Below are 25,729 nucleotides of genomic sequence, written 5' to 3'. Positions count from 1 at the left end.
ATACTTTAATTGGATGGTACTACAATATATAAATAATGCTTTACATTTATATAAATCATAAATAATTTCATTTATAAAGTACAGAAAGGAGAAGAAAAATTAAATAAGTATGGATAATAAAATAATCTTCTCTAGAATAATCACGCTGGTTTCGTTATGTTAATTGCTAACCTACAAAAAGCTCCTTTCTGCTTACCAGAAGACATAAAATTTTATGTCTTTTAGAAAGGAATCTGATGTCTCAAAAATAATCCTAAACTCTGTTCTATCTACTTCTATCAGCTGTCATCTTTGCTTAGCATTAAACTAGTCTCAATTATTTTCAGTGATCAAGGATATATAATAAAGTGCTAGTCTAATTTTTAATCTGATCGAGTGACTCCAATTCCGTTTTTTTCTGTGGTGGTCCTTTTCAAACCCTGTTAGGTCACTGAAACCTAAACCAAGCTTCAGCTTCGAAGGTAAAAAAGCAGAATTAATAGAAAAATTATTCTCAGGGTTCTAGAAAAACCGAGATGGTATTCAGATACTATACACACTGTTTTAAAAACTAAAAAGTGACTCATTTACTGTTTCACAAAGTGACATCCTAATGTGAATGGGAGAGCTTAGCAAGCAGGGGAACACAGCAAGTAATTATTTCCACACACGCCGTCATGTGGAGAAACCATGCTAACTTTCAGGTTGTTACAGGCAGCGGAGGAAAGAAAATCTGGAGGTGTTGGAATGATCGCAAATTTATGGAGTGAGATTCCACGGTAACAGGAGGTTAGGTGAGGTGAACGGCAGCCAAAACTTTCCTCTCAATAGCTCTTAAAAAGGAAACAACTCAACTTTCTGACTAAGAAAGTCAATAGGAAAGCACATTTCACCCTTTTTGACATTCTAAAACTGTCCCAAATACAACTGGCCCATTGGAGGAAGGACAAAATTACAAGAAATTTATGTGCACAATATGTATAAGTCTTTTAAAAGAGATTTTTAAATGTAATTGATAACAAAATCAGGATCCAATTACTTAGAAGAATAAACATTACTTATATTTATGATTCATATGAAATGTTTATTTCTATTTTGTGAAAGGATCTGCATCAATCACTGGTAAATTAAACTAATTAACCTGCACAACTGAAAATGAGAGCCGCAAAGGTGAGAGGGATAGTCCTCATTCCTGGAAGAGTTGATCTCAAAATGTAACCTTAATAGTCCTGTAGTTTTTCTGGTCTAATAAAAGCAACACGTTTTTATTTTTTATATACATGAAATAATTCAGGCTCCAAATTCCAATAATTTAGTGATTGTATCTTTTATATAATCCTAAACTGTGCAATCAGGACTGTTCGAAAGGCCAATAGCTACTTCATAAGAAGTGTTCTGGTGCCACCTAGTGGTACATTCTACCAAATGGAAAATACTGACTAGAGCAGGGTTCTCAAAGCGTACCCGCAGACCTGGGAACTAACTTGTCAGAAATGCACATTCTTAGAAATGCACATTCTTAGACTCCTTCTAGACCTACTGACACTCTAGTGGCACGGTCCAGCAGAGAGAGAGAGAGAGAGAGAGTGTGTGTGTGTGTGTTTTGTTTTGTTTTTTGAGATGGAGTCTGGAGTGCAGTGGGGTGATCTCCGCTCACTGCAACCTCCGCCTCCTGGGTTCAAGCGATTCTCCTGCTTCAGCCTCCTGAGCAGCTGGGATTATAGGCGCCTGCCACCACGCCTGGCTGATTTTTGTATTTTTAGTAGAGATGGGTTTCACCATGTTGGTCAAGCTGGTCTCTACTCCTGACCTCGTGATCCACCCACCTTGGCCTCCCAAAGTGCTGGGATTATAGGCGTGAGTCACCATGCCCAGCTATGTTTTTTTTTTTTTTTTAAGACAGTCTCCCTCTGCCACCCAGGCTGGAATGCAGTGGCGCAATCTTGGCTCACTTCAATCTCTGCCTTCTGGGTTCAAGTGAACCCAGCCTCCTGAGTAGCTGGGACTACAGGTGTGCACCACCACACCCAGCTAATTTTTATATTTTTAGTAGAGATGGGGTTTCAGCATGATAGCCAGGCTGAGGTCGTGTGACCTCAGGTGATCCACCTGCCTTGGCCTCCTAAAGCGCTAAGATTACAGGAGTGAGGCTTCTCCATGCCCAGCCCAGCAAGCTCTCTAAAATGATGCTGATGCACCGCCAAGTTTGAAAACCTCTGGCTAAGACACTCCATACACAAAAATTAAATTCAAAAGTTAACCTTACTTTCTCATTTTGGAAAGTAACTTTCTACATTCTTGATCCAGATATTTGTATTATGAGAACACAGTCTTGAAAGCCAGTTACTAACACATTTAGATATGGATTCAACACCTAACAGGCATTAAATAAGTCCCAGCCTCTGAAGACATCAGATGAACACACTGAGATCTTTGTCCTCAGGAAACCCAGTTAAAAGGGAAGATCAGTGTGATCAGCCTGGGCAGCATAGCAAGACCTTGTCTCTACAAATAATAAAAAAATTAGCTGGGCAAGGTGGTGTGTGCCTCTGGTCCCAGCTACTTTGGGAGGCTGGGCCAGGGCAATAGAGGCTACTGTGAGCTTGGGTGACAGAGTAAGGCTCCATCTCTAAAAAAAATATAAAAATAAAAAACAGAAAAAGGTATAAAAAGGCAAAAAGCCCCATGGAACAAAGAAAATGCACTAAATGGTATCAGGATATCAGGATATGGAGACATGGCAAATTACAATATCTTAGGAAGGAAGAACACTTACTTGGAAACACACAAAAAGGCAGAGAGACTGAAGGCCGGGACAGTGGCTTACACCTGTAATCCTAGCATTTTGGGAGGCTGAGGTGTGAGAATCCCTTAAACCCGGGAGGTAGAGGTTGCAGTGAGCTGATATCGTGCCACTGCACTCCAACCTGGGTGACAGAGCAAGACCCTGTCTCAAAAAGAAGAGGTTAAATATTGGTGATATTTAAAATTAAGTATCAGCTACCCTAATGATAATAGACACCACTGCAAGTCTACTGCATATATCTGTTTTATGTAATTATATTATAAAATAATCAATAAAAAGCAAGTCTGATAAAGCCCTGATAAATTGTTTCTTTTCCATTTAGGTCTTAGAAGACAGCGTCTGTAGTCCTAGGTACTTGGGAGGCTGAGGCAGGAGAACTGCTTGAACCCAGGAGGTGGAGGTTGCAGTGAGCTAAGATCGCACCACTGTCCTCCAGAGTGGGTGACAGAGAGAGACTCCATCTCAAAAAATAAAAAAGCATTATATGCTTAAGCAAAAAAACTGGATCAAGAGATATATCTTCAGTATGGCCACTGGCCCACATAGAGATAATTAAGCACTATGCCTCGCTCTGTGGCTCAAACTGCAAACATATCACTTAGAAGAAAACAAATCACCTCTGAAAAGCTAGCCTTGCAAACTCAAGCCTCCATTACAAGTAACATCACAGACATTACTGCCAATGACATAAGTACGTTAAGGAATTTCAAAGACTTGCTCTATTGATCAGTTTTTATTTTGTCCTTTCAAAACATAACCTTAGACACACACTCCCACGCACACCTACACACACACAGAGCAACTAATTCTAACACAAAAGGAACTACCCATAATAGGATGAGTTTCTGACAAAAGACTTCCTTCCAAACCTTCCCTGTACACAGAAATAAATTGGTAATAATAAGTCATAGAAAGATGGGTCAAGTAAAATAGAAATAATAATAATAATAATAATTTTTTAAACGTAAGAAAAAAAAATCTTTGATCTTATTTTTAAAAATTAACTTTGTTGTCATTGTCACGGCACCAAAGGATCTGTGGTGACCAGTGTATGTCCTACTATGTGCCACACTGCCTTGCCAAGTTCAAATGTTCTGTCATTCGTTAGCTCTGTGACCTTGGTCCAAAAATTTTGTCATTTGTAAAATAGAAGTAATATTACAAGCCTCATATATTTACAATAAGAACTGGATGTCTGATACATCACTAACAGCTGTTAAGGATTGCTGCCATTCATCCATAGTTAGCAGAAAGAGGAAAGAATGGAAAGAGACCCCAAATAAATCTAGGTCATGGGGCTGGAGTTGGGCAATCTGGGTCCAAATGCAAATTCCCAATTTGAAACTTGGGTGTGTGCCTTATGGTAAGTTGTTTCAACTCGGTGAGCCTAATTTCCCCTTCTGTGGAGTGGGGATGAGGATACTGACCTCTTTCAGTGATTTCTACAACATACAACTTTATTTCATATTTGCCTATTATAGGCTATGACAGTTCCCTTTCTTCACCTACTTCAGCATTTTTGTAAACAGTTGCATCAGTAAGCATCTCCCGGGTCAAGGCTAAACAACATACTAATGGCCATGAAAGACTGATTGATTGATTGATTGATTGACTGACTGACTGAGATGGAATCTTGCTCTGTTGCCCAGGCTGGAGTGCAGTGGCACAATCTCGGCTCACTGCAACCTCCGCCTCCCAGGTTCAAGCATTTCTCCTGCCTCAGCCTTGCAAGGCAGGGATTAACAGGCACCTGCCACCATGCCTGGCTAATTTTTGTATCTTTTCTAGAGATGGGGTTTCAACATGTTGGCCAGGCTGGTCTCAAACTCCTGACCTCAGGTGACCCACCCGACTCGGCCTCCCAAAGTGCTGGGATTATAGGCATAAGCCACCATGCCTTGCCTGAAAAATTTAATAGAAACATCTCACACATATTTCCAAGACATAAATCAATGTACATGGAATCTCACTGGTGGAGAAAAAGGGTGACACTGAAGCTCCTCCAGTATACAGGTTTTGATACCTTTAGAGCTCTTTTCCAAACCTGTCTACCAAATGCAGATTTGATCCAATGTCAGATATGCCCAGGGGTGTGCTGGTAACTGCTTGACAACCAGCTCTCCAGTTGTTGGGGAGGGTCTAATTTGTGACATTTGACCATTTCCATAAGTGGAGTCAATATTCCTACTGTGGCTTCTACAATCCAACACCCAAATTTCTTAGCTACTTGTTTGACTGACTGGTTCACTCAATAAGCATTGAAAGAGAACCTAAAACATACAAAGTCCACCGCTAATCTCTGAGAGCTGGGGCATGAGGGTGGCTATACAGGAATCCTACCCTTAAGGGCCTACAGTCCAGCGAGGGAAATCCGACACATAAAGAAACATAAAATATAAGGGGAACGCAAGGATTGTTATCACCTCTGAAAATAAGGAAAAGCCTTGACCTCCAGCAAAAAGAGCAATAAGTATTATTTTCCTAAAGAAACTTTAGCATTGCCTAGTTACTGTGTGTATGTGCACACGTATGTATGTATGCATACATTAGTGTGTGTATTAGTTTCTCAGCCTCAGCACTACTGACATCTTAGGCTACATAGATAGCTCTTTGTTTGGCAGGGGCTGCCCTATTTGTTGAAAGCTGTTTAGCAGCATCTGAACACCTAGAGACCAGGGTCCACACACTCCCCATAACCGAGTAGTGACAGCCAGAAATGTCTCCAGACACTGCTGAAGGATCCCTGGAGGTCAAAATCACCCACTGCTGTGTATACATATATACATATGTATGTGTACATGGATATAGATGGGGTATAGGCATGGAGTGCGCATATAATCCACGAACGTGGGTATGGGTATATATGAATAAACGAGTTAGACAATTAGAGGAAATTTTTATAGTAATTTTCCTCTTAGGCTTTAAACATACTCATTCATTTATTGAGTGCGTACTGTGTACCACATACCTATAGGCAATAGCAGTGGGTAGGGGCATCTGACAAAAACCCCTGCTGTCACAGACCGTACTTTCAGGGCAGGCAGACACTAAGTAACATTAAGAAAGCAATTAGACAGTAGGTTAGAAAGTGAGGCAGTGGTGAGTATTAAATAGTCAAGAGAAAAATAAAGCAGAGAAGTGGGTAAGAGATTCTGAAAGGAGTGGGATGAAGGACATGTTGCAATTCTAAATTTCAAGGGCCTGGACACACCAGGCAAAATATTTATGTTCTGGTTTTCAGAAGATCATGTGCTTATAGGTAACTTCTGGAGCATACAATCTAAAAACAAGTCTAAATCTAATTAGATTTAATCTTATTAACTGGGAATTTACTTATTTTGTTCACAACCAAAGGGAGGAGAACCCTATGCAAATCACATGAGTAGTTGTCATACCACGCCTCTACCCTCTGCCCAATCCTAGAATCTGCTAAACCTCACTCATTCTGAAAAGCTCCCGTTCCCTGAACAACCAGTGGGTAACAGCATGCATAAGAGATTACCTAACCACTAAGGTCCCTTGCAGAATCAAGATGGTATTAACAGATTTTCAGTATGAACATGGTGGATACTGCTAATGAGACAGGAGAGGATGACGGGGGAACAAATTATGAATTTTATGAATTTTATTAATCTTTTTGCAGGCCTAAACTGATGTTGGAAGGTTGGTTTATACTTTATTGTGTGCTGGTTCTAATCAACGTCATTGTGAAAATTTTCCTTGCGATTCTTTTTATTAGCACACTTTAATCTCCTCCTCCAGAAATATATTTCTCATAAGGTGTTTTTTTTTTTTTTTTTTACCCATTTAACTATATATTTTTATTTAATTAATTTTTAGAGACAGCGTCTTTCTCTGTCGCCCAGGCCCAAGTGTAGTGGTATAATCATATCTTGATGCAGCCTTGAACTCCTGGGCTCCTCCTAACTCAGCCTCTGGAGTAGCTGGGACTAAAGGTGCATGCCACCATACCTGACTCATTTAAAAAAGTTCTATACAGATGAGGTCTCACCATCCTGTGCAGGGTGGTCTCAAGCTCCTGGCTTCAAGAGATCCTCCTGCCTTGGCCTCCCAAGGTACTGGGATTACAGGTGTGAGCCACTACAACAGTTCTTCACTTAACTATAAAGTCTACAATGTTACCACTAAAATGAACACATAAACACAGTCCTAAGAAACAGAAAGGTATCAGCAAAAACGAACTGAGTTTTCAAAAGCTAGATTTTTCATATTCTGTAGGCATTCACTCACCCCCCCTTATTTTTTTGCTAATATATAAATCTTCACTTTACAATTTATTTTTGACATAAATAGATTTATGGTATACATATATTTTTAAATATGTAAAAGCTATGGAATGGCTAAATCAAGCTAATTAACATGACTTCACATACTTACCAGTTATTAGCAGTGAAAACACTTAAAATCTACTCTCTTAGCAATTTTCAAGTATATAAGTTATTAACTATAGTTACCATATTGTACAATAGATCTTTTGAGCTCTTTCCTCCTAACGGTAATTCTGTTTCCTTTGACCTACATTTCCCCAGTCCTCCCACCCTCCCCATCCCCATAACCATCAATCTACTCTCTGCTTCTATGAGTTCAACTTTTTTAGATTCCATATACAAGTGATTTATTGTATTTATCTTTCTGTGGCTGGCTTATTTTGCTTAGCATAACAGCCTCTAGGTTCCCCTATGTTATTGCAAATGACAGTATTTCATCCTTTTTCAAGGCTGAATAATACCCACTGTGTGTACACAACACAATTTTCTTTATCCATTCATCCACCGATAGACACTCAGGTTTGCTTCCATATCTTGGCTACTGTGAATAATGTTGCAGTGAATATGAGAAGGCAGACATCTCTTTGACATACTGATTTTATTTCCTTTGGATGTATACCCATTACTGGGATTGGCAGATCATACAGTAGTTCTATTTTTAATTTTTAAAGGAATCTCCATGCTGTTTTCCATAATGACTACTGATTTACATTCCCAGCAACAATACATAAGGGTTTCCTTTTTCTCTACATCCTCGTGTAGGCATTGCCTTTGACTTTTAGTACTACATATAGCATAATTAAGTATATATGTTTAATAGTCGTCACTTATTTAAGTTATAATGCTATTTTGCTTGTATAATTGGCTCCAGTTAAAAGCGCTGTGTAAGAATGCGAACATTGGCTTCTTAGGGTTGTTATTTTTAGTGTCATTGTGGCCACCACCCTCCACTAGAAATCACCTACTTCTAGTTATGGCTTCTATTCAATAACTCTGAAATAAAGGACAGGAACAAGGTCAAAAAGAAACCTCCCTGACTTAACTAGACTCCTAATAACAAAAAGTAGTGCTATAATGAAGAAATATATCACAACATAGTGAAAAATCCAGATTGTGAGTCTTCCTAAAAAAACAAACCCTGAAAATATCAGGTTGGTTGTATTTTGCATTGGCATATTAAATTATCAAGTAATTTTCAAAACATTATTTTTCCTTGAGACAGAATCTCGCTCTATTGCCTAGGTTGCAGTACAGCGGCATGACCTCAGCTCACTGCAACCTCTGCCTCCTGGGTTCAAGCCATTCTTATGCCTCAGCCTCCCGAGTAGCTAGGATTACGGGCACACACTACCACGCCCAGCTAATTTTTGTATTTTTGATAGAGATGGGGTTTCACCATGTTGGCCAGGCTGACCTCGAACTCCTAATCCCAAGTGATCTGCTCACCTCAGCCTCCCAAAGTGCTGGGATTACAGGCATGAGCCACTGCAACTGGCCTTAAAACATTTTGAACATAAAAGATTTAAGCAAAATGCTTATGCCTTTTTCATAAAATAAGGTGATGAGTGATAGGGTTATATATAATCACAATTTTCTGGGAGGTTTTTTTTTTCCACCCATACTTAAATTTCTAGATTTAAGAATGTCTTATTCAGGAGTAAACTAGAATCTTAACGCCAAAGAACCCGGATTCAAATCTTTCTCTCAAGGAAATGCTTAACATTTGCAAATGTGAACGGTCAGTTATTCATGAGGGCAGTAAATGTCCCTGATCATGTAATTTTTCACTTTGCTGGTTGTTTTTTACTCATCATGAACTCTGAAGTAACTGTCACACAGTGAAAACTTTGTTTTTTTTGGCTTGGTGGGGACTAAGGCAAGAAAAAAAGGAACTAGATTGAAAAAGGTGATGATTCTTAGCCAGAACACAAATTGTAGATACATGTAAGACCAGACTGTCAGTCCATTTGTTGTATCACTTCCATGAGTCAGGACTGTAGCTAGACGCAAGGAAGAGCAAACATGACAGCTATTGCTTAGCCAGAAAGGAGTTTTTTCCTGCCATTACAGCAACTGAAAGTAGACAGGCTAGGGTCACTACAAAGGCCCTGAGAGGTCCCAGTTCCTTCCCCCCATGACCACACACGACCTCCATGACAGGATGTTTCAGAAAATGCATGCAACCTCATTGGGTATTAAAAAAAAAATCAGACAATATTGTCCTCAAAAAAACAACCTAAATTATCTAAGCAAAACATGGCTAAATGTTATTTGACTGCACAGGTCATGACACTGGCACAATACATTTTTTATAAAGTGTAATGGTGAAGGGCAGAAACTATGAAGTCAGACTGCTTATAATCAAATCCCTACTCAAACACTTACTAACTTTGTGACCTTAAAAAGAGCATGTAACTTCACTAAGCCTCAATTTTTCTCATATGTAAAGAGGACAGCAACAGTCCCTACTTCACAGGATTAATGTTAGGATCAAATGAGATATCACATGTAAAAAGAGTACCAGTAAGTATGTGACAAATTCATCATCCTCACCATACTTTGGCATAGCTCAACAAATATCCAATTAACTGCCTGACCATAGTAACTATAATCTTTCTGTCCTATAGCTCCAAAGTCACAGAAAGAAAAGCAATACAAAGAGAAAATTTTAATCCTTTACTTCTAAATGTTCCTATCAAATTTTAGCAAGAATCTGCTAGAACTTTTAATTCTCATGCACATACAGTTTTGTGGAATTGCAGAGCATTAACCAAACCTCTGAAGCCCATCCACAGACTTGCCCTGGCAGAGAGGCATAAGGAGAAGACACATCTTTGAAAACTACAAAGATATAGTTTATATCCTTGAGGTACATTAACATTTTAGAGAAGGGACATTCCTCAAATTTGCTTAACTAAACCTAAAGAACTTATTAACACTGATTAAAGATGGTTTAAAAATAATTATGGTTAATTAGGTCAGTATATTCTGCTTAACATAGCAGAAAACTACATAATAAACTCAAAAACCTGAAAAAATAGCTTCAGTAGTCTAAAAAATATCTCCTAATGTAATAAATCTCATTTCTCAGTTAGGTCAAATAAAGATGGTAATACCAGAATATCAACAAATTTAGAGAAAAATGAATAAACATGGTACTGTTGAACCTAAATGCCTAGACACCATACATTCTAACGTAACACAGGCAAGGGTGATCATTTCGAATAAGCAAGAAAGTTGAACAGGGACAAACACCTGGTATAGGAATTAGGAATCTGCAACCAATAAGAAAATAAAACACATCCCAAGTTCTTGGGAGCAAGAATCTCCTTTATCAATCACTTGATAATACAACAGCAAGAAAATTTTAGGGCAAAGTGAGAAAATGATACCTATGTGATCATTATCATCTGGTTTATCAAAGTTCACTCTGACTTGAGATGAAATCAGCAACCCAAAAAAAGTCAACAATCTCATAAGACTAAGGAAAACAGAGTATTTTGGTTCTGAGATAATCCATGGAATTCCCACTTGCTCTTCTGCACTTGAACTTCTCCCAATCCATTCACTGTTGTCCAACACACCCGTCAACTCAAACTCAAATGCACACCAAATTTCTAATAACAACTAACATTTACTGAGCACTTAGTACTATTCTAGGTAATTTGTAAAATATGATCTCACTAATCCCCACAATAATGCCTTTTATAAGTGAGAAACCCGAGGCAAATGGAGGGTAGAGAATTTGCCCAAGGTCACAAAGATAAGTGAGGGCACTGGGATAGGAATCCAAGCAATCATCTACCACACTATTATGCCTGTGTTACAATGAGGGTATAAGATACAAAGCACACAAATCAAATCCTTTTTATCTTAGTTGTAATACCACAGTCAAAGTTATTTTTTCACTTGAGCTACTGACATAATCTCCTCTTTGGCCACCTGAAGTCTCCCCCTCTTCTTCAGTACTGCCATGGGGTTTATCTTTCTAAAACTGGATCTTTCTATATTCTTTTTCTACTTTAAGCCTTCCAATGCTAAGGTTCAAACTCCTTGGCAAAGTGTCATATTATAGGCAACCAATGCTCACTTAATGACTGAATAACATATATATGTCTTATTTCCTAGCTAGACTGTAAACAGCTCAAAGGAAGACACCTTTATTTGTCTTTGTAGTTTTGATTAACATGTCTGATGAATTAGTGACTTAGCTGGACTCGGTCTTAAACAGACTTCCAAACTCATCCATCTTTGTTAACCTCTTCAGATCACAGGCCTTTCTAAGTACCGACCCTCAAATTTTACTAATTGCTGGTTATCATATATGATAGCTGTTGAATTAACACTGCGGCTAACTGCACTTAGCATATATTATCTCATTTAATCCCAATGATCTTATGAAGCTGGCATTTTAATCCTATTTAACAGATAAGAAATTGGAAGCTGAAAGGAGCTAGGTATCTTATTCAAAGTTACAGAACTCATGACAGAGTTAGGACTGGACCCAATATCAAGCTTGCACTTAAGTACTGATACTGGCTGCCTTAGTGCTGGCTGCCTTGGACAAGTCTTTCATCTACTGTTACAGGCTGAGCTACCTTCCAATTTCTTTAAACACCCGGTGCTTTCCTACTCTCCAGTAGTTTCCTACTCTCCAGGTCCTCCGACAGCACCTCAGTCTGGTATCACTTTAACACTGCTCCCCTAACAAGCTCTCGCTGAATTACCCCAGTGGGAGTGGTTGCCCTAGGCTTTCTCTCTGCAGAGTATTTCTCCTGTCATCTGCCTCCTACTCCTCAGCAGTCAAACTCAGTTTCATTAGCCAGTGGTTCTCAGTGTGGTCTTAGCCCTTTCAGGGGGTCTGTGAGTAGAAACTATTTTAATTATAATTTTTGTTGTTTTTGTTTAGACAGGGTCTGGCTCCATTGCCCAGGCTGGAGTGCAGCGGTGTGATCTCAGCTCAGCTCATTGCAACCCCTGCTGCCTGGACTTAAACTATCCTCTCATCTCAGACTTCTGAGTAGCTGGGACTACAGGCACGCACCACCATTCCTGGCTAATTTTTGTATGGTTTGCTGTGTTGCCCTAGGCTAGTGTCAAGCTCCTGAGCTCAAGCAATCTGCTCACTTTGGTCTCCTACAGTGCTGGGATTACCGGTGTGAGTGACCATGCCTGGCCTATTTTCATCATAATTTTAAGATGCTATTTGTCTGGGTTGGTTTGTTTGCTTTTCCTTTTCAACTGTGTTGAACATTTGTACTGATGGTGCAAAATCAATTGTGGAAAAAAATGCTGGTGCCTTAGCAAAAATCAGACCAGTGGCACCGAGCTGTTGTACTCTCATAGATCACTGTATTCTTCTTCACCACACACTCATAGTAAAGCAAATGCTAGTTTCATTTAGGAATAACCTTGATAAAACAGTACAATTTAGAACAATTCACAGATAAACTATGGTTATTCAGGTTTGGATATCTGAAAGATATTTTCTTAAAAATGAAGAAAGTGGGCCTGTGCATCTGTAATTTCCAAGACACACCTAACAGAATTTGTTGCTAATGACACAATGAAAGTTTTTTCTTTTTTTTTTTTTGAGACAGAATTTTACTCTTTCACCCAAGCTAGAACGCAGTGGCATGATCTCAGCTCATTGCAACCTCTGCCCCCCAGGTTCAAGCGATTCTCCTGTCTCAGCTTCCTGAGTAGCTGGGATTACAGGCATCTGCCACCACGCCCAGTTAATTTTTTGTATTTTTAGTAGAGATGGGTTTTTGTCATGTTGGCCAGGCTGAATTCAAACTCCTAACCTGAGGTGATCCAACTGCCTCAGCTTCCTAAATTGCTAAGATTACAAGCGTGGGCTATCACACCTGGCCAAAACGAAAGTTTTAAAGAAAAAATTAGAACTTTGAAAAATTTGTGTTCACCATTATAAATTTGAGAGTGTATGTCTTTTCTGATAAGATCAGCAGGGATATTAATTACTTGCGGCTTTATAACATCTTTTCTGTTTTCTTATTGTTCTGGTATTTTAATATGTGCTTGTCTTCCCACTAAGATGGTAAACTCTATGAAGGGAGGAATTACTTAATACTTGTTTATGTTCTCTTTAAAACCTAAAGCTGAACCATATGCAGAATAGTCACTGGGTAATTTATGTTGACTACCTTGTTATTCCAACTCTTGGCATTAAAGTGTGTGTGTGTGTGTGTGTGTGTGAGCACGCACGCGTGGGAATGTGCGCATGTATCCATATATGTATTGAGTTCATCAGTATTCTAGGCTCCTGGTGACTCTGTATCTGTCCAAGTTCTTTAGTTCACTTTTTCCCATATAATTTGCTCAAATTTTTCCTTTTTTTTTTTTCTTCTTTTTTTTGAGACAGAGTCTTGCTCTGTCACCAGGCGCCAGGCTGGAGTGCAGTGGCGCAATCTCGGCTCACTCCAACCTCCGTCTACCAGGTTCAGGCAATTCTCCTGCCTCAGCCTCCCAAGTAGCTAGGACTACAGGCACATGCCACCACACCCAGCTAATTTTTGTATTTTTCAGTAGAGACAGGGTTTCACCATGTTGGCCAGGTTGGTCTCGATCTCTTGACCTCATGTTCCACCCACCTTGACCTCCCAAAGTGCTGGGATTACAGGCGTGAGCCACTGCACGCAGCCTCAAATTTTTAACTTTTTTTGGTAAATGTGAAACCAAGTATTTGCTGTAAAATTAATCCAAATAACAAAAATAAATCTTTCTTTTAAAAGTTGCTTAATGACAAACTGTGGCACTAAAGCAGGGGTTGACAAACTAAAGCCTGTGAGCCAAATCTGGCCCACTGCCCATTTTTGTAAATCAAGTTTTATAAGACCACAGCTATGCCCATTCATTTAGGTACTGTCTATGGTGGCTTTTGCACTACAACAGCAGGTTGTGACAGAAACCATATGGCCCACAGAGCTGAAAATATTTATTATCTGGCCCTTTATAGAAAAACTTCACCAACTTCTGCTTTAGAGCATGCACCTTTCAAAAATGATATTTATATTCATTTTAAATTGCACAAGCTATGTTGCACTTTTACACCAAAAAATTCTTCTTATTTAAAACAAACAAAACTTAGAGAAAAAAAAAATTCTGCAGCTAAAACTCTCAGGAATCTTCAAAGAGAATCCTGAAAAAAACTGATACAATCTCCCAAGGGGGTTATGTTCCAGTCTGCTCTCTTATGGTTTAAGATTTTATTGTGACTTTTATCCAAGCCTACCTATCAGAGCCAAATTATCTATCATCACCAAAATTATACTCCAAAACTAGGTAGGGTTAAGACATTTGGAGGCCACCCACTAAAAAGATTATGGGTGATACCTGCTGTCAGCCATAAATGAATAACTGTAGGAACTGGTCCTCCTGCCATGAGTGACTGAAAACCAAACAAAATATATGAAACAGCAGCCTTAGACAGTGGGACAAAGGCAGGACAGGACTGCAACTACTGCAAGAAGGGAAAACTGGGAAAGTCTTGCAATGCCTTTTTCCCTTCACAAGGGAGGAGAAATCCAAGGGAATCTTTTTTTTTTTTTTTTTGAGACAGAGTCTTGCTCTGTTGCCTAGGCTGGAGTGCAGTAGCATAATCTTGGCTCATTGCAACCTCTGTCTCCCAGGTTCAAGAGATTCTCCTGCCTCAGCCTCCTGAGTAGCTGGGACTACTGGCGTACACCACCATGCCTGGCTAATTTTTGTATTTTAGTGGAGACAGGGTTTTACCATGTTGGCCTCGAACTCCTGACCTCAGGTGATCCTCCTGCCTCAGCCTCCCAAAGTACTGGGATTACATGCTTGAGCCACCATGCCTGGCCCAGCACAGCAGTCTTGAAGAATTGAGGAGACAGAGGCTGGAGTTCAGGGAGGCTGAGGCAACCTGCAGGGGTCTGTAAGAGAAGGCACTGAGAGGGAGCTACGCAGATAAAGAGCTCCAGGAATCTGGACTGGGGTCCTCTTGAATCTGATGCTGAATCCTAACGTGCTGAAGAACAACTGCTGACAGCTATAAAGTGAAAAACTACCAGAATTGGGAGATGTTCAGTCACATAGAACCTAGGACCGGGAGACATTGAAATTCCATCCAGCCAGAGTAGAGCTATCTCACTGAACCCTCGGGGAAATCAACAGAGACTCCAGAAGGGCCATGCACTGCAACAAGGCTAAATTAGCCCTAACATAAAGGCTACACTAGACTTGCCCTAACAAAGTTTAACAACAAGCCTGGAAAGGATCGGCCTAATCCACAATCACTCAGCTGCCCACCAAAACAAACTCCAACACTGTTTAGAAGAAGACAATAGGCTGGGCACAATGGCTCATGCCTGTAATCCCAGCACTTTGGGAGGCCAAGGCAGGCAGAGCACCTGAGGTCAGGAGTTCGAGACCAGCCTGGCCAAATGGAGAAACCCCCATCTCTACTAAAAATACAAAATTAGCTGGACGTGGTGGTGCATGCCTGTAATCCCAGCCACTTGGGAGGCTGAGGCAGGAGAATCGCTTGAACTTGGGAGGCAGAGGTTGTGGTGAGCCAAGATCGCATCATTGCACTCCAGCCTGGGCAACATGAGTGAAACTCCATCTCTCTCTCTCTCTCTCTCTCTCTCTCTCTCTCTCTCTCTCTCACACACACACACACACACACACACACACAAACAAAATCCAAACACTCAACAACATAATACACACAGAGATGACAGAATTAAAATTCAAGGATATTAAAATAGCTATTATAAACATGCTCCATATACTCAAGAATGTAGAGGAAAACATGGACACAATGAAGAAGAAACGGAAAACTAAAAAAAAGATTCTACTTAATTCTTTCTAATGTCTTCAACAATTAAAAATATAATATCTGAAATTTTTAAATTCACTAAATGGAATTATCAGATTAGACACTGCGGTAGACAAGATGAATGAACTTAGCAATAGAAATTATGCAAATTGAAGTTAAAGAGTAAAAAGACTGGGAAAAGACTATCACGTCTCACTGATTTACGGGACAATACCAACCCATCTAACATGCATGAAGTGTGAGTGACACAGAAGAGAGCGGAGGAATAAAAAAATATATTTGAAGAAATAGTAGCAGAATTCTTTCCAAATTTGATTCAAAAACTGTAAGTTGACAGATGTATAAAACTCAAACAACATCAGACAGGCCAAACAAAGACAATCACTCCAAGGCATGTCACAAATTGCTCAAAACTTATGCCGTTAAAAACAAAAAAAAAGGATTATGCTGCTCCTCTGGCTCCATATGTAAAATAAAATAACGATTCTACTTCAAAGAAAGCAAATAACATCTTTTTTTTTTTTTTTTTTTTTTTGGTGGGTTTTGGCTTGCTCTGTTGCCCAGGCTGGAGTGCAGTGGCGCAATCTCAGCTCACTGCAAGCTCCACCTCCTGGGTTCAAGCAATTCCCCTGCCTCAGCCTCCCAAGTAGCTGGGATTACAGGCACCTGCCACTACACCCAGCTAATTTTCTGTATTTTTATCAGTGATGGGGTGTCATCATGTTGGCCAGACTGGTCTCGAACTCCCGACCTCGTGATCTGCCCACCTCAGCCTCCCAAATTGGTGGGATTACAGGCACGAGCCATGCTGCCCAGCCTGCAAATAACATCTTTCTAGATCTTCTTGATTGGACAAATGTAGGTAAAATTCATTTAAGTTGAACTTTTCTCGTTTTTGTTGAGGCCTTCCTTTGCTGGTATCCCTAGCATAAGCTTAGTCTAGCTACTGGGTAATCAAGTATGAACAAAGTAAAAACTACTGGAAAATAACAATATCATAATAAATTTATATACCTTACAGTTCACAAATGTCATATACTTTAGATTGTATGCTCCTTGAGGTCAGGATCTTCATATCTTTGTCCATAAATTTCTAGTGCAGTTTATAGCAGAACTTAACTGAACACACATGAATGAATCAATCTCATTTCACCCTCAGTGCCCTGCTGCAGTATGTAGAACAAGATGAGAAAACAGATGCCTAAACGGGTTAAATCATTCCCCCAAGGATACACAAAAGGTACCCCCAGAGTGATACCACCACACGGTGTTATCTCAAAGTAGGCACAAAAGAAGTGTTAATTTTACTTACTCTGAGTTTCCACAAGATCCAAAGCAACACTAGAAGCTGTGTCCATACCAGAGTTGATACAGGCTTGGAAGTTTTTCAAGGAGGAGAGAGCAGACTCTACACCACTGAAGGAGATGAAACCAGTTGAACCCGAATTTGAACTGGAACGTCCTGGCATCTTGAAATTATTACCTATATTTTCAAACAATAAAACAAGATTCGTAAGTCAGAATAATAACTGCGTAGGAAAATATTCATAAAACTGCTGTAAACATTCATACAAATGTATCCAATATCCCATAAACGTATCCCACAAATATCCCATTAGGGATAGCCTGTAGAAAAGACACCAAATCATTGTGCCACCCACCTGGGCCACCAAACACAGCTGGACTCAATATATGTGGAAGGTAAGTATCCTAGTTTTTGGAGGAATATTACCCTCTTCTAAAAGAGAGCCTGATTCTGTGAAGAAGTCAACAACAGCACCATTCTTAAAGGCCAAAAAGATAAACGGGTTAGAAAAAGTATACCACTCATATGATGCAATTTTCCAAAGGGAAAAAAATACTAATAAAATAGTTTATTAGTAAACTATTTTGAAAACCCATAATTGTTAAACTATCCAACATATATGTGTATTGAATTCTGCAAACTGTAAAAAAAAAAAAAAAAGAGAGAAAATCTATATTCCTGCCAGTTCTTCTGGCTTCGAACAGATTAATAGACTTGGTGAGATCCCAGAGTCAGTAAAAGCAGAATTTCTCTACATACGTGTCTTCTGGCAGCACATCCACTGTAACAGTTTCAGTTATTACCTTCATATTTAACACTTCCTAATCTCTATCTTCAACCACAGTTTCTTTAAGCTTAGTAAAGCAATGTAAAGCTGCCTACAAAAGGACATCTTTGCTTAATTCAGAGGCCATTTGAAATTCAATCCACTGAAGCCAACCAGAAAAGTGGGGAGAATTAATAGCTGTAAAGGGATGCGAGGGCTATTATCAAGGCTGTATGGCAGCAGGAAAAGGGATATTTTCATGGAATCAGACAGACATAACATGAAAACTGCTAACCATCTCTGAATCTCAGGTTTACCATCTTTAAAATGGGAAGGAATAATCATGGTATAGTATAGCACACAGTACACAATTAATTAGCATTAGAACCTTCCCTTCTGCCCTACCTAAGTGGGGAACTGTTCAGTGTCTCTGGCATTTTCATCCTCATCATTGCTATCACCTTCTTCTCACAGCTGAACTACTGCTGTAGTTTCTCTGTTATTAGTCCTTTTTAATTAGGTTCATTCATTCATTTCACTCATAAGTATTGAGTACCTACCATGTCAATCACGAGACCCATTCAAAAATACACAGAATATGAAAAGAGAAGGGCATAGAGACACATAAGATACAGAGATACATAAGATTTCTAATTTGAAGTGTTTGTTTACCGCAAACATCCACAGTTCAACTCACTGTCAATTCAAATATTTAGTATCATCTTAAGTGCCAGGCACTTCCTTTATCATGAGAATATCACAGTTTTCAAGATGAGAAAGCCTTTCCTTTTAAAGCATCATTTTGTTATTCTAATTTGATGAAAACCTACCATGAGCCAGGGACTATCCTAGGCACTAAAGATGTTCAGCCTCTGGCCAGGCACAGTGGTTCACACACCTGCAATCCCAGCACTTTAGGAGGCCGAGGTAGGACGATCACCTGAGGTCTGGAGTTTGAGACCAGCGTGGCCAACATGGCGAAACCCTGTCTCTACTAAAAATACAAAAATTAGGAGGGCATGGTGGCAGTGCCTGTAATCCCATCTACTCAGGAGGCTGGGGAGGAGAATCATTTGAACCCGGGAGGCAGAGGTTGCAGTGAGCTGAGACTGCACCACTGCACTTCAGCCTGGGTGACTTAGTGAGACTCAGTCTCAAAAAAAAAAAAAAAAAAATCAGCCTTTACTCTCAGGGGTTCGCCACTGAGCAGGAGAGACAGACATAAAACAAACTCAATAATTAAAGCAACATGAGACTTACTGTAAAACTGAGGCACAGATAAGAAAATACTCAACTTTGCCTGACCGGATCAGAGAAGGCAACATAGAACTGAGCTTAAAGGATAAAGGACGAAGTTTAACAAATGGAAGGGTAATGGAGAAGGGCATTTAGGCAAAGGAAAAGGCAGGTAGGAATGAACAGCACAAATCGTTGCAGAGTACGTAACTCAAGACAATACGTGACTTTTCCTGATTCTGTTATGCTCCTTTACAACTCCACTCACTACAAACTTCCAACACCTCCTCCTCCACCCTCACTCTCACTGAAAGATCTTGTTTCCTAATTTCCTGAGGAAACAGAGCTGTCAGAAAAAAGATTTCGCAAGCTCCCACTGCTTACCTCCCCACCTATCAGCATCACTTCTCATACACTCTGCCTTCTGTCCTGTTAAAATAAATAAACTGTTGCTCCTAGATAAGGCCACCTCTACTCCAGTTACCTACCAGATCCCAGCTCTCCCTCCCTACTCCAAGTCATTCTCCCAGCAAGTCTCCCTGCTCTCCTGCACCATTACGTTTTCCCTCTCCACTGAATCATTCCCTTCAGCAAATACACGGTTACTTCTCCCACCTCAAAAACATCCTCCGACTTTCCTCCCACCTACCCCTCTGGTTACCAGCCCCACTTCTCCACTCAGCCTTAGAGCAAAACTCCTCTGTAGGTTTGTCTACATTTGTCTCCACATCCTCTCCTTCCATTCTCTCTTGAACCTACTCCCACTAGGTTTCCATCTCTACCACTTCACTGCAACTGCTCTTGTCAAGGTCACTTGACAAGACCTAATGTTAAATTCATTATCAATGCTCAGCCCTTATCCCCTCTGACCTATCAGCCAGCAGTATGCAACATAGTTAATCACTCCCTTCCTGATGCACTCCCTTCCTTCTGCACCTGCCTCCCTTGTTCTTGTTCTCATTCTCCTTTACTAGTTCCTCTCCATCTCCTAGAGCTCCGAATGCTGGAGGGCCCCAGGAGTCAGAATCCAAAATTCAGAATTCTTCTCCTTCTATCCCCAAATCAAATACAGCCCTGCCTCAGGGCTATCCCTTCCTGGTTCCCTCTGCCAGGATACTTGTCCCCTAGATATCTACTAGGTCAATTCCCTGACCTCCCTAAGGTCTCCCTTGGAGTATCACCTCATCAGTAAGGCCTTCCCTGGCCATCTGATATACCACGCAAGTCCTCCCAATCTCCACCCCCAGGCATTCCCAACCTTCTGCTTCTCCTTTATCTTTCCTCAAGGTAGGTACTGCCACACAACATTCTTTTATTTATTAGGTTTACAGTCTCTAGTCCCCAATTACACTGTAAGTTCCTTAAAATTACATACTTTCAGACTTTTTCTGTTTTGTTCACTACTGTATTCCATGCACCTACTATGCATGCCACATAGTGGCCATTCAACAAAGGCTTGCTGAAAGAAGGAATGAGTAGAATACTGTCTGTGTATCCCCAGCACCTAAAACAGCGCATCTCTCCAAAACCGTAGTACAGGTGGCATGCCCAGGGTTCAGTGCTCTGATCTCTCTTTTCCATCCTCTCCCATCCACCTAGTGTTCCAGGCTAGGCCCATTCCATCTAAATACCATTGGCAAGATCACTCCAGAACTTAAAATGTCCAACACAGAAGGCCCATGTTCCTTCTCTCCTGCCTTATCTCTCTCCCAAACCTATTCCTTTTGCAACCTGCCCCATCTTTCTAAATAGCAACTCCATCCTTCCATTTCTTGGACCAAAAATTTTGGTACACACTTGATCCTTCTCCTCCTCCCCTCATATCCTGTACCAAACTCATCACCAATTTTGCCATCTCTGCAGTCAAAATGTCTCCAGAATCCAACCCCTCTCACCAATTCTACTGATACCACTGTGATTCAAACCATCATCTCCTGCCTGAATTACTCCAACAACCTCCTACCTGGTCTCTCTGCTCTCTGTCTTGCCTCTTCCACCCAATTCTCAACACAGCAGCCAGAGTAAACCTTTGAAAATGTACATAAGATCATGTGACTTCTCTGCTCAAAAACTCCTAAGGATTTCCTGACTCACCAGGAGCAGTGGCCAAACAGCTTCATAATAACCAACAACAGTCGTTCCCCAAATGTTTCCTGACCAATCGTCACCAGTATCACCTATAAACTTGTTAGAATTGCAAATTCTCAGGCCCCAACAATCTATGTTTCAACAAGTCCTCTATGTAATTCTAACTCTGATATATCTAGGAGACATGCAGTGTCAGCGTATTAGAATCACCTCATGGGGCCATTAAAACACTGATTTCTGGACCTCACCCTCAGAATTTCTGATTCAGTATGTCTGGGAGGGGACCTAAGAATCTGCATTTCTAACAAATTTCCAGGTAATGTAGATTTTGCTGACCCAAGAACTGCACTTTGAACACCATTGTTCTACATTATCTGATCATTGCTAGTCCTTCAATAACCCAGGCATGCTTCTACCTTAAGGTCTTTGAGCTTGCTAATAAGACAGAAATGCCAGTAAGAAAGACGGAAAAAAGTAGGAAGGATTGGTCTTAACTCCCTGCTGCCTACATAATAAAATTCAACATAATTAGCACAGTATCCAAAGCTTTCTACAATACAATGCAAACATGCTTTTCAAACCACAGATTCTACTTTTCACCAAGACAAAACATACATTTCATATAACCTTAACTATCTGATATTTCAGAATAAATGCAACTCCTTTCTGTCACAACCCCTCGAAACAAGCTTGGCAGAGAACAAGTGCCATATTAAAAGTATGAACCAAGTACTATGGAGTTGAAAAAAGAAAGCGATTACACAACCCACCAAACTGTGATGTTCAAAAAAGGAAAGGATTATAGGTACAACAGGGGAGACATGGGCTTCATGGAAATGAAGGCACTTAAGCTGAACCATAAAAGGGATTGAGGATTTGGAAAGGTCTAAATTATCAGGGAGAGCCATTCAGACGAAGGAAGCAGTAAGACAGGTAGTAAACTATGAGATGAGTTCTCTTTGCCTGGCACACAGGGACAAAGGAATGGGACGATAAATTGATTTCATTCTTTGGCTCTAGGGGTCATCACGGGACTTTGAGCTCAATGTATTTTTAAAACTTCATCTTAAAAATCAAGACCTGAATCAAATATGGCAAAATGTTAAAGATGTTAAAAGCTGGGTGATGAAACAAGGGCTCTTGTTGTGTTCTTTTCTGGGATTTTACGATTTCACACCAAAAAAGACAAAATACAAATAGAAATGAATGCCAATGATGATTTTCAAACATTTGCATTTTGGAGAAAGAGACTGCTTGTTTACAATCTCACTTTATTATACCAAACAAGTTGAGACATTTTACGCAATATAAATATAAACATAAACAAAAAGATGAAAAAAAAAACCAAATTCAGAAAAATCAGGATCAAAATTCAGAAATTTAAGGGCAAACCAAGCACATGAGAAAGTTATAATGCAGTCATACACACTTTGCGATTCTACACAGGGGGCTAGGGGTGGCGGCTCACCCCTGTAATCCCAGCACTTTGGGAGCCTGAGGCAGTGGATCACTAGAGGTCAGGAGTTCAAGACCAGCCTGGCCAACATGGTGAAACCCTATTTCTACTGAAAATACAAAAATTAGCCAGACGCGATGTGATGGTGCACACCTGTAGTCCCAGCTACTCGGGGGGCTGAAGCAGGAGAATTGCTTGAACCAGGGTGGCAGCAGTTGCAGTGAGCTCAGATCACAGAGTGAGACTCCGTATGAAAAAAAAAAAAATTCTACACAGTACTATACTTGTATACACATTCGGCAGTGAGCTTCCTAAAAATCAAAACAAAAAGTCACAGTTACTTTTTCCATAAAGAAAAAAGTACCCTAGGAACTCAAGAAAATATTAAGCTTTCCATGGCAATCATGGCAAGTATGGATCATCATATATAAGATAATGAGTTATACTGAAAAAATAATCCTCACAAATATTCTTACAGTAAATGTAACAACAAACTTCTAGGACTGTTTCTTTTTTTTTTTTTTTTTTTTTTTTGAGACGGAGTTTCGCTCTTGTTACCCAGGCTGGAGTGCAACAGCGCGATCTCGGCTCACCGCAACCTCCGCCTCCTGGGTTCAGGCAATTCTCCTGCCTCAGCCTCCTGAGTAGCTGGGATTACAGGCACACACCACCATGCCCAGCTAATTTTTTGTATTTTTAGTAGAGACGGGGTTTCACCATGTTGACCAGGATGGTCTCGATCTCTTGACCTCGTGATCCACCCGCCTTGGCCTCCCAAAATGCTGGGATTACAGGCTTGAGCCACCGCGCAGGACTGTTTCTTGAGACTATTTCTCAGGGCAGGCTAAGGGCCAAACACTTGTAACAAATACTGGTTAGGTGCCTACCAAACCCATTTCCTCTTCAACCTAGTCATATACTTATACATGTACCACATTTTGCAGCCTTCCTTGAAGTTAGATGTGGCCCATGACTGCACCCCAGGCAATAAAATGTGAGCCATTTCCAGGCCTCATTTGCGAAAACCCACACTTTCCCATTTGATAGCTTGTTGCAGACAAACACAGTGACCTAAGTAAAGCTACATACTGACAATGGAGAATTACTAGATGAAGGAGCCTAGGGCCCTATATCACTGCTTGCAGGAAAACTACACACCTATAAGGCTCCATGCATGAAAGAAACTTCAACTGGGCAAAGCCATTTAGATTTGTGGGGTTTATCTGTTACAGGACTATCTGTTAATCAAAAACCATATACCTGCAAGGACCAAATGATATAATTCAAGTATTCAGTTTTCTTTTCTTTTCTTTTTTTGAGATGGAGTTTCGCTCTTGTCCTTCAGGTTGCAGTGGCAATGGTGTGATCTTGGCTCACTGCAACCTCTGCCTCCCAGGTTCAAGCAATTCTTCTGCCTCAGCCTCCCCAGTAGCTGGGATTACAGGCACCCATCACCACACCCAGCTAATTTTTGTATTTTTAGTAGAGACGGGGTTTTACCATGTTGGCCAGGCTGGTCTTGAACTCCTGACCACAAATGATCCACCCGCCTCGGCCTCCCAAAGTGCTAGGATTACAGGTGTGAGCTACCATGCTTGGCAAAAGTATTCAGTTTTCAAGTAAGTCTTGATTCTAGTGTAAGTCTAAATTGACTAGAGCAGCACTGTCCAATAGGACTTTCTGTGATGAAAATGTTCTGCAGTCTGCACTGTCCAATATGATAAGCACTAGGCACATGTGTACTAATTACGTAACATCTGGTTAGTTAGGCTGGACAAGGTGGCTCATGCCTACAATCCCAGCATTTTGAGAGGCCAATGTGGGGATGGCTTGAGCCCAGAAGTTCAAGACCAGCCTGGGCAACAAAGTGAAACGCTGTCTTTACTGAAAATAAAACGTCAGCTCGGTGTGGTGGTGCGGGCCTGTAGTCATAGCTCCTTAGGAGGAGATGTGATAGGACTGCTTGAGCCAGGAGGTTGAAGCCGCAGTGAGCCATGATCACGCCACTGCACTCCAGCCTGGGCAGCAGAGCGAGACCCTGCCTTGGAAAAAAAAAAAGAAAAGAAAAGGAAGAGATGCCAGGGATTGCTCGCTCTCTCTCTCCCCACCACATGAAGACACAGAAAGAGGACAGCCATCTACAAGCCAAGAAGAAAGTCCTCACCAGAATTCAACTATGCTGGCAACCTGATCTTGAATTTCTGGCCTCCAGAACTGTAAGAAATAAATTGCTGTTGTTTAATCCATCCAATCTATGATATTCTGTTATGGTAGCCTGAACAAAGACGCAATATCTACAAAGATTAATGCAATTCAGTATAAATGGAAAGTATCTACCAAACGGTGGCTGTCACTATTTGCTTGAATGCAAAACTCACATTACTTGAGTGAAACTTCACTCTTGCAGAGGACCAAGGAAAAAATGATTCTGCTCTTTTGTAATTCTGGAGCAGGGAAAAGATTAAGACTGAGGTTGGATTGAGAAGCAAAGACAATGGATGGTGCAGAAAGATTGAATGGACATACTTTTCTCATTTTCTCCCAATAAATACAGCTAAGTACAAGGCAAAGACAACTCCCTTCTCTGACTCTAACAGCACTTTCTTTAATATAATTATAGTCTTCGGCAGTCACTCTACTTTGTTAGTAATTATCTTAAAAGATGTTCGCTGTGCTTCACAGCTAGTCCTCTGAAAATAGTCAAAATGAATAAACTGTCTGCCTCAGTCAAATGCACAGATCTCTTTTCATTCTCCCATTCATACCCAACAGTCTTAATCCTAGCTCCAGACTTTGTTCGGGCTGGGCATGATGGCTCATGCCTATAATCCCAGCACTTTGAGAGGGCAAGGCAGGGAGATTGCTTGAGGGCAGGAGTTCAAAACCAGCCTGGGCAACACAGAGAGACCCCATCTCTACAAAAAAAATATTTAAACTTACACAGACATGGTGACCTGTACCTGTTGTCCTAACTTC

The 25,729-nt window shown here is 40.5% G+C and overlaps 1 protein-coding gene across 3 annotated transcripts in view; it reads right to left on the bottom strand.

Annotated features, from left to right (window-relative positions):
- Window positions 1–25,729, bottom strand: part of NSMCE2 (NSE2 (MMS21) homolog, SMC5-SMC6 complex SUMO ligase) — a 267,276-nt gene that overhangs the window by 239,420 nt on the left and 2,127 nt on the right. The window contains exons 2-3 of one of the 3 annotated variants that reach the window (XM_032253250.1): window positions 17,563–17,657; window positions 17,214–17,384 (exon numbers count right to left, since the gene is read on the bottom strand). In XM_032253250.1, the coding sequence (XP_032109141.1) occupies window positions 17,214–17,370 (157 nt within the window). In that variant the 5' untranslated portion in view covers window positions 17,371–17,384; window positions 17,563–17,657. Of the gene's footprint in view, window positions 1–17,213; window positions 17,387–17,562; window positions 17,658–25,729 lie in introns of all 3 variants that reach the window. The other 2 variants (XM_032253245.1, XM_032253241.1) reach the window with 2 other exon arrangements.

Source organism: Sapajus apella, unplaced genomic scaffold (assembly GCF_009761245.1).
Source record: "Sapajus apella isolate SASKATOON/1434 unplaced genomic scaffold, GSC_monkey_1.0 scaffold3, whole genome shotgun sequence".
NCBI lineage: Eukaryota > Metazoa > Chordata > Mammalia > Primates > Cebidae > Sapajus > Sapajus apella.
The sequence above is the reverse complement of the archived record's forward strand: the minus strand, read 5'-3'. Positions and strand labels throughout refer to the sequence as shown.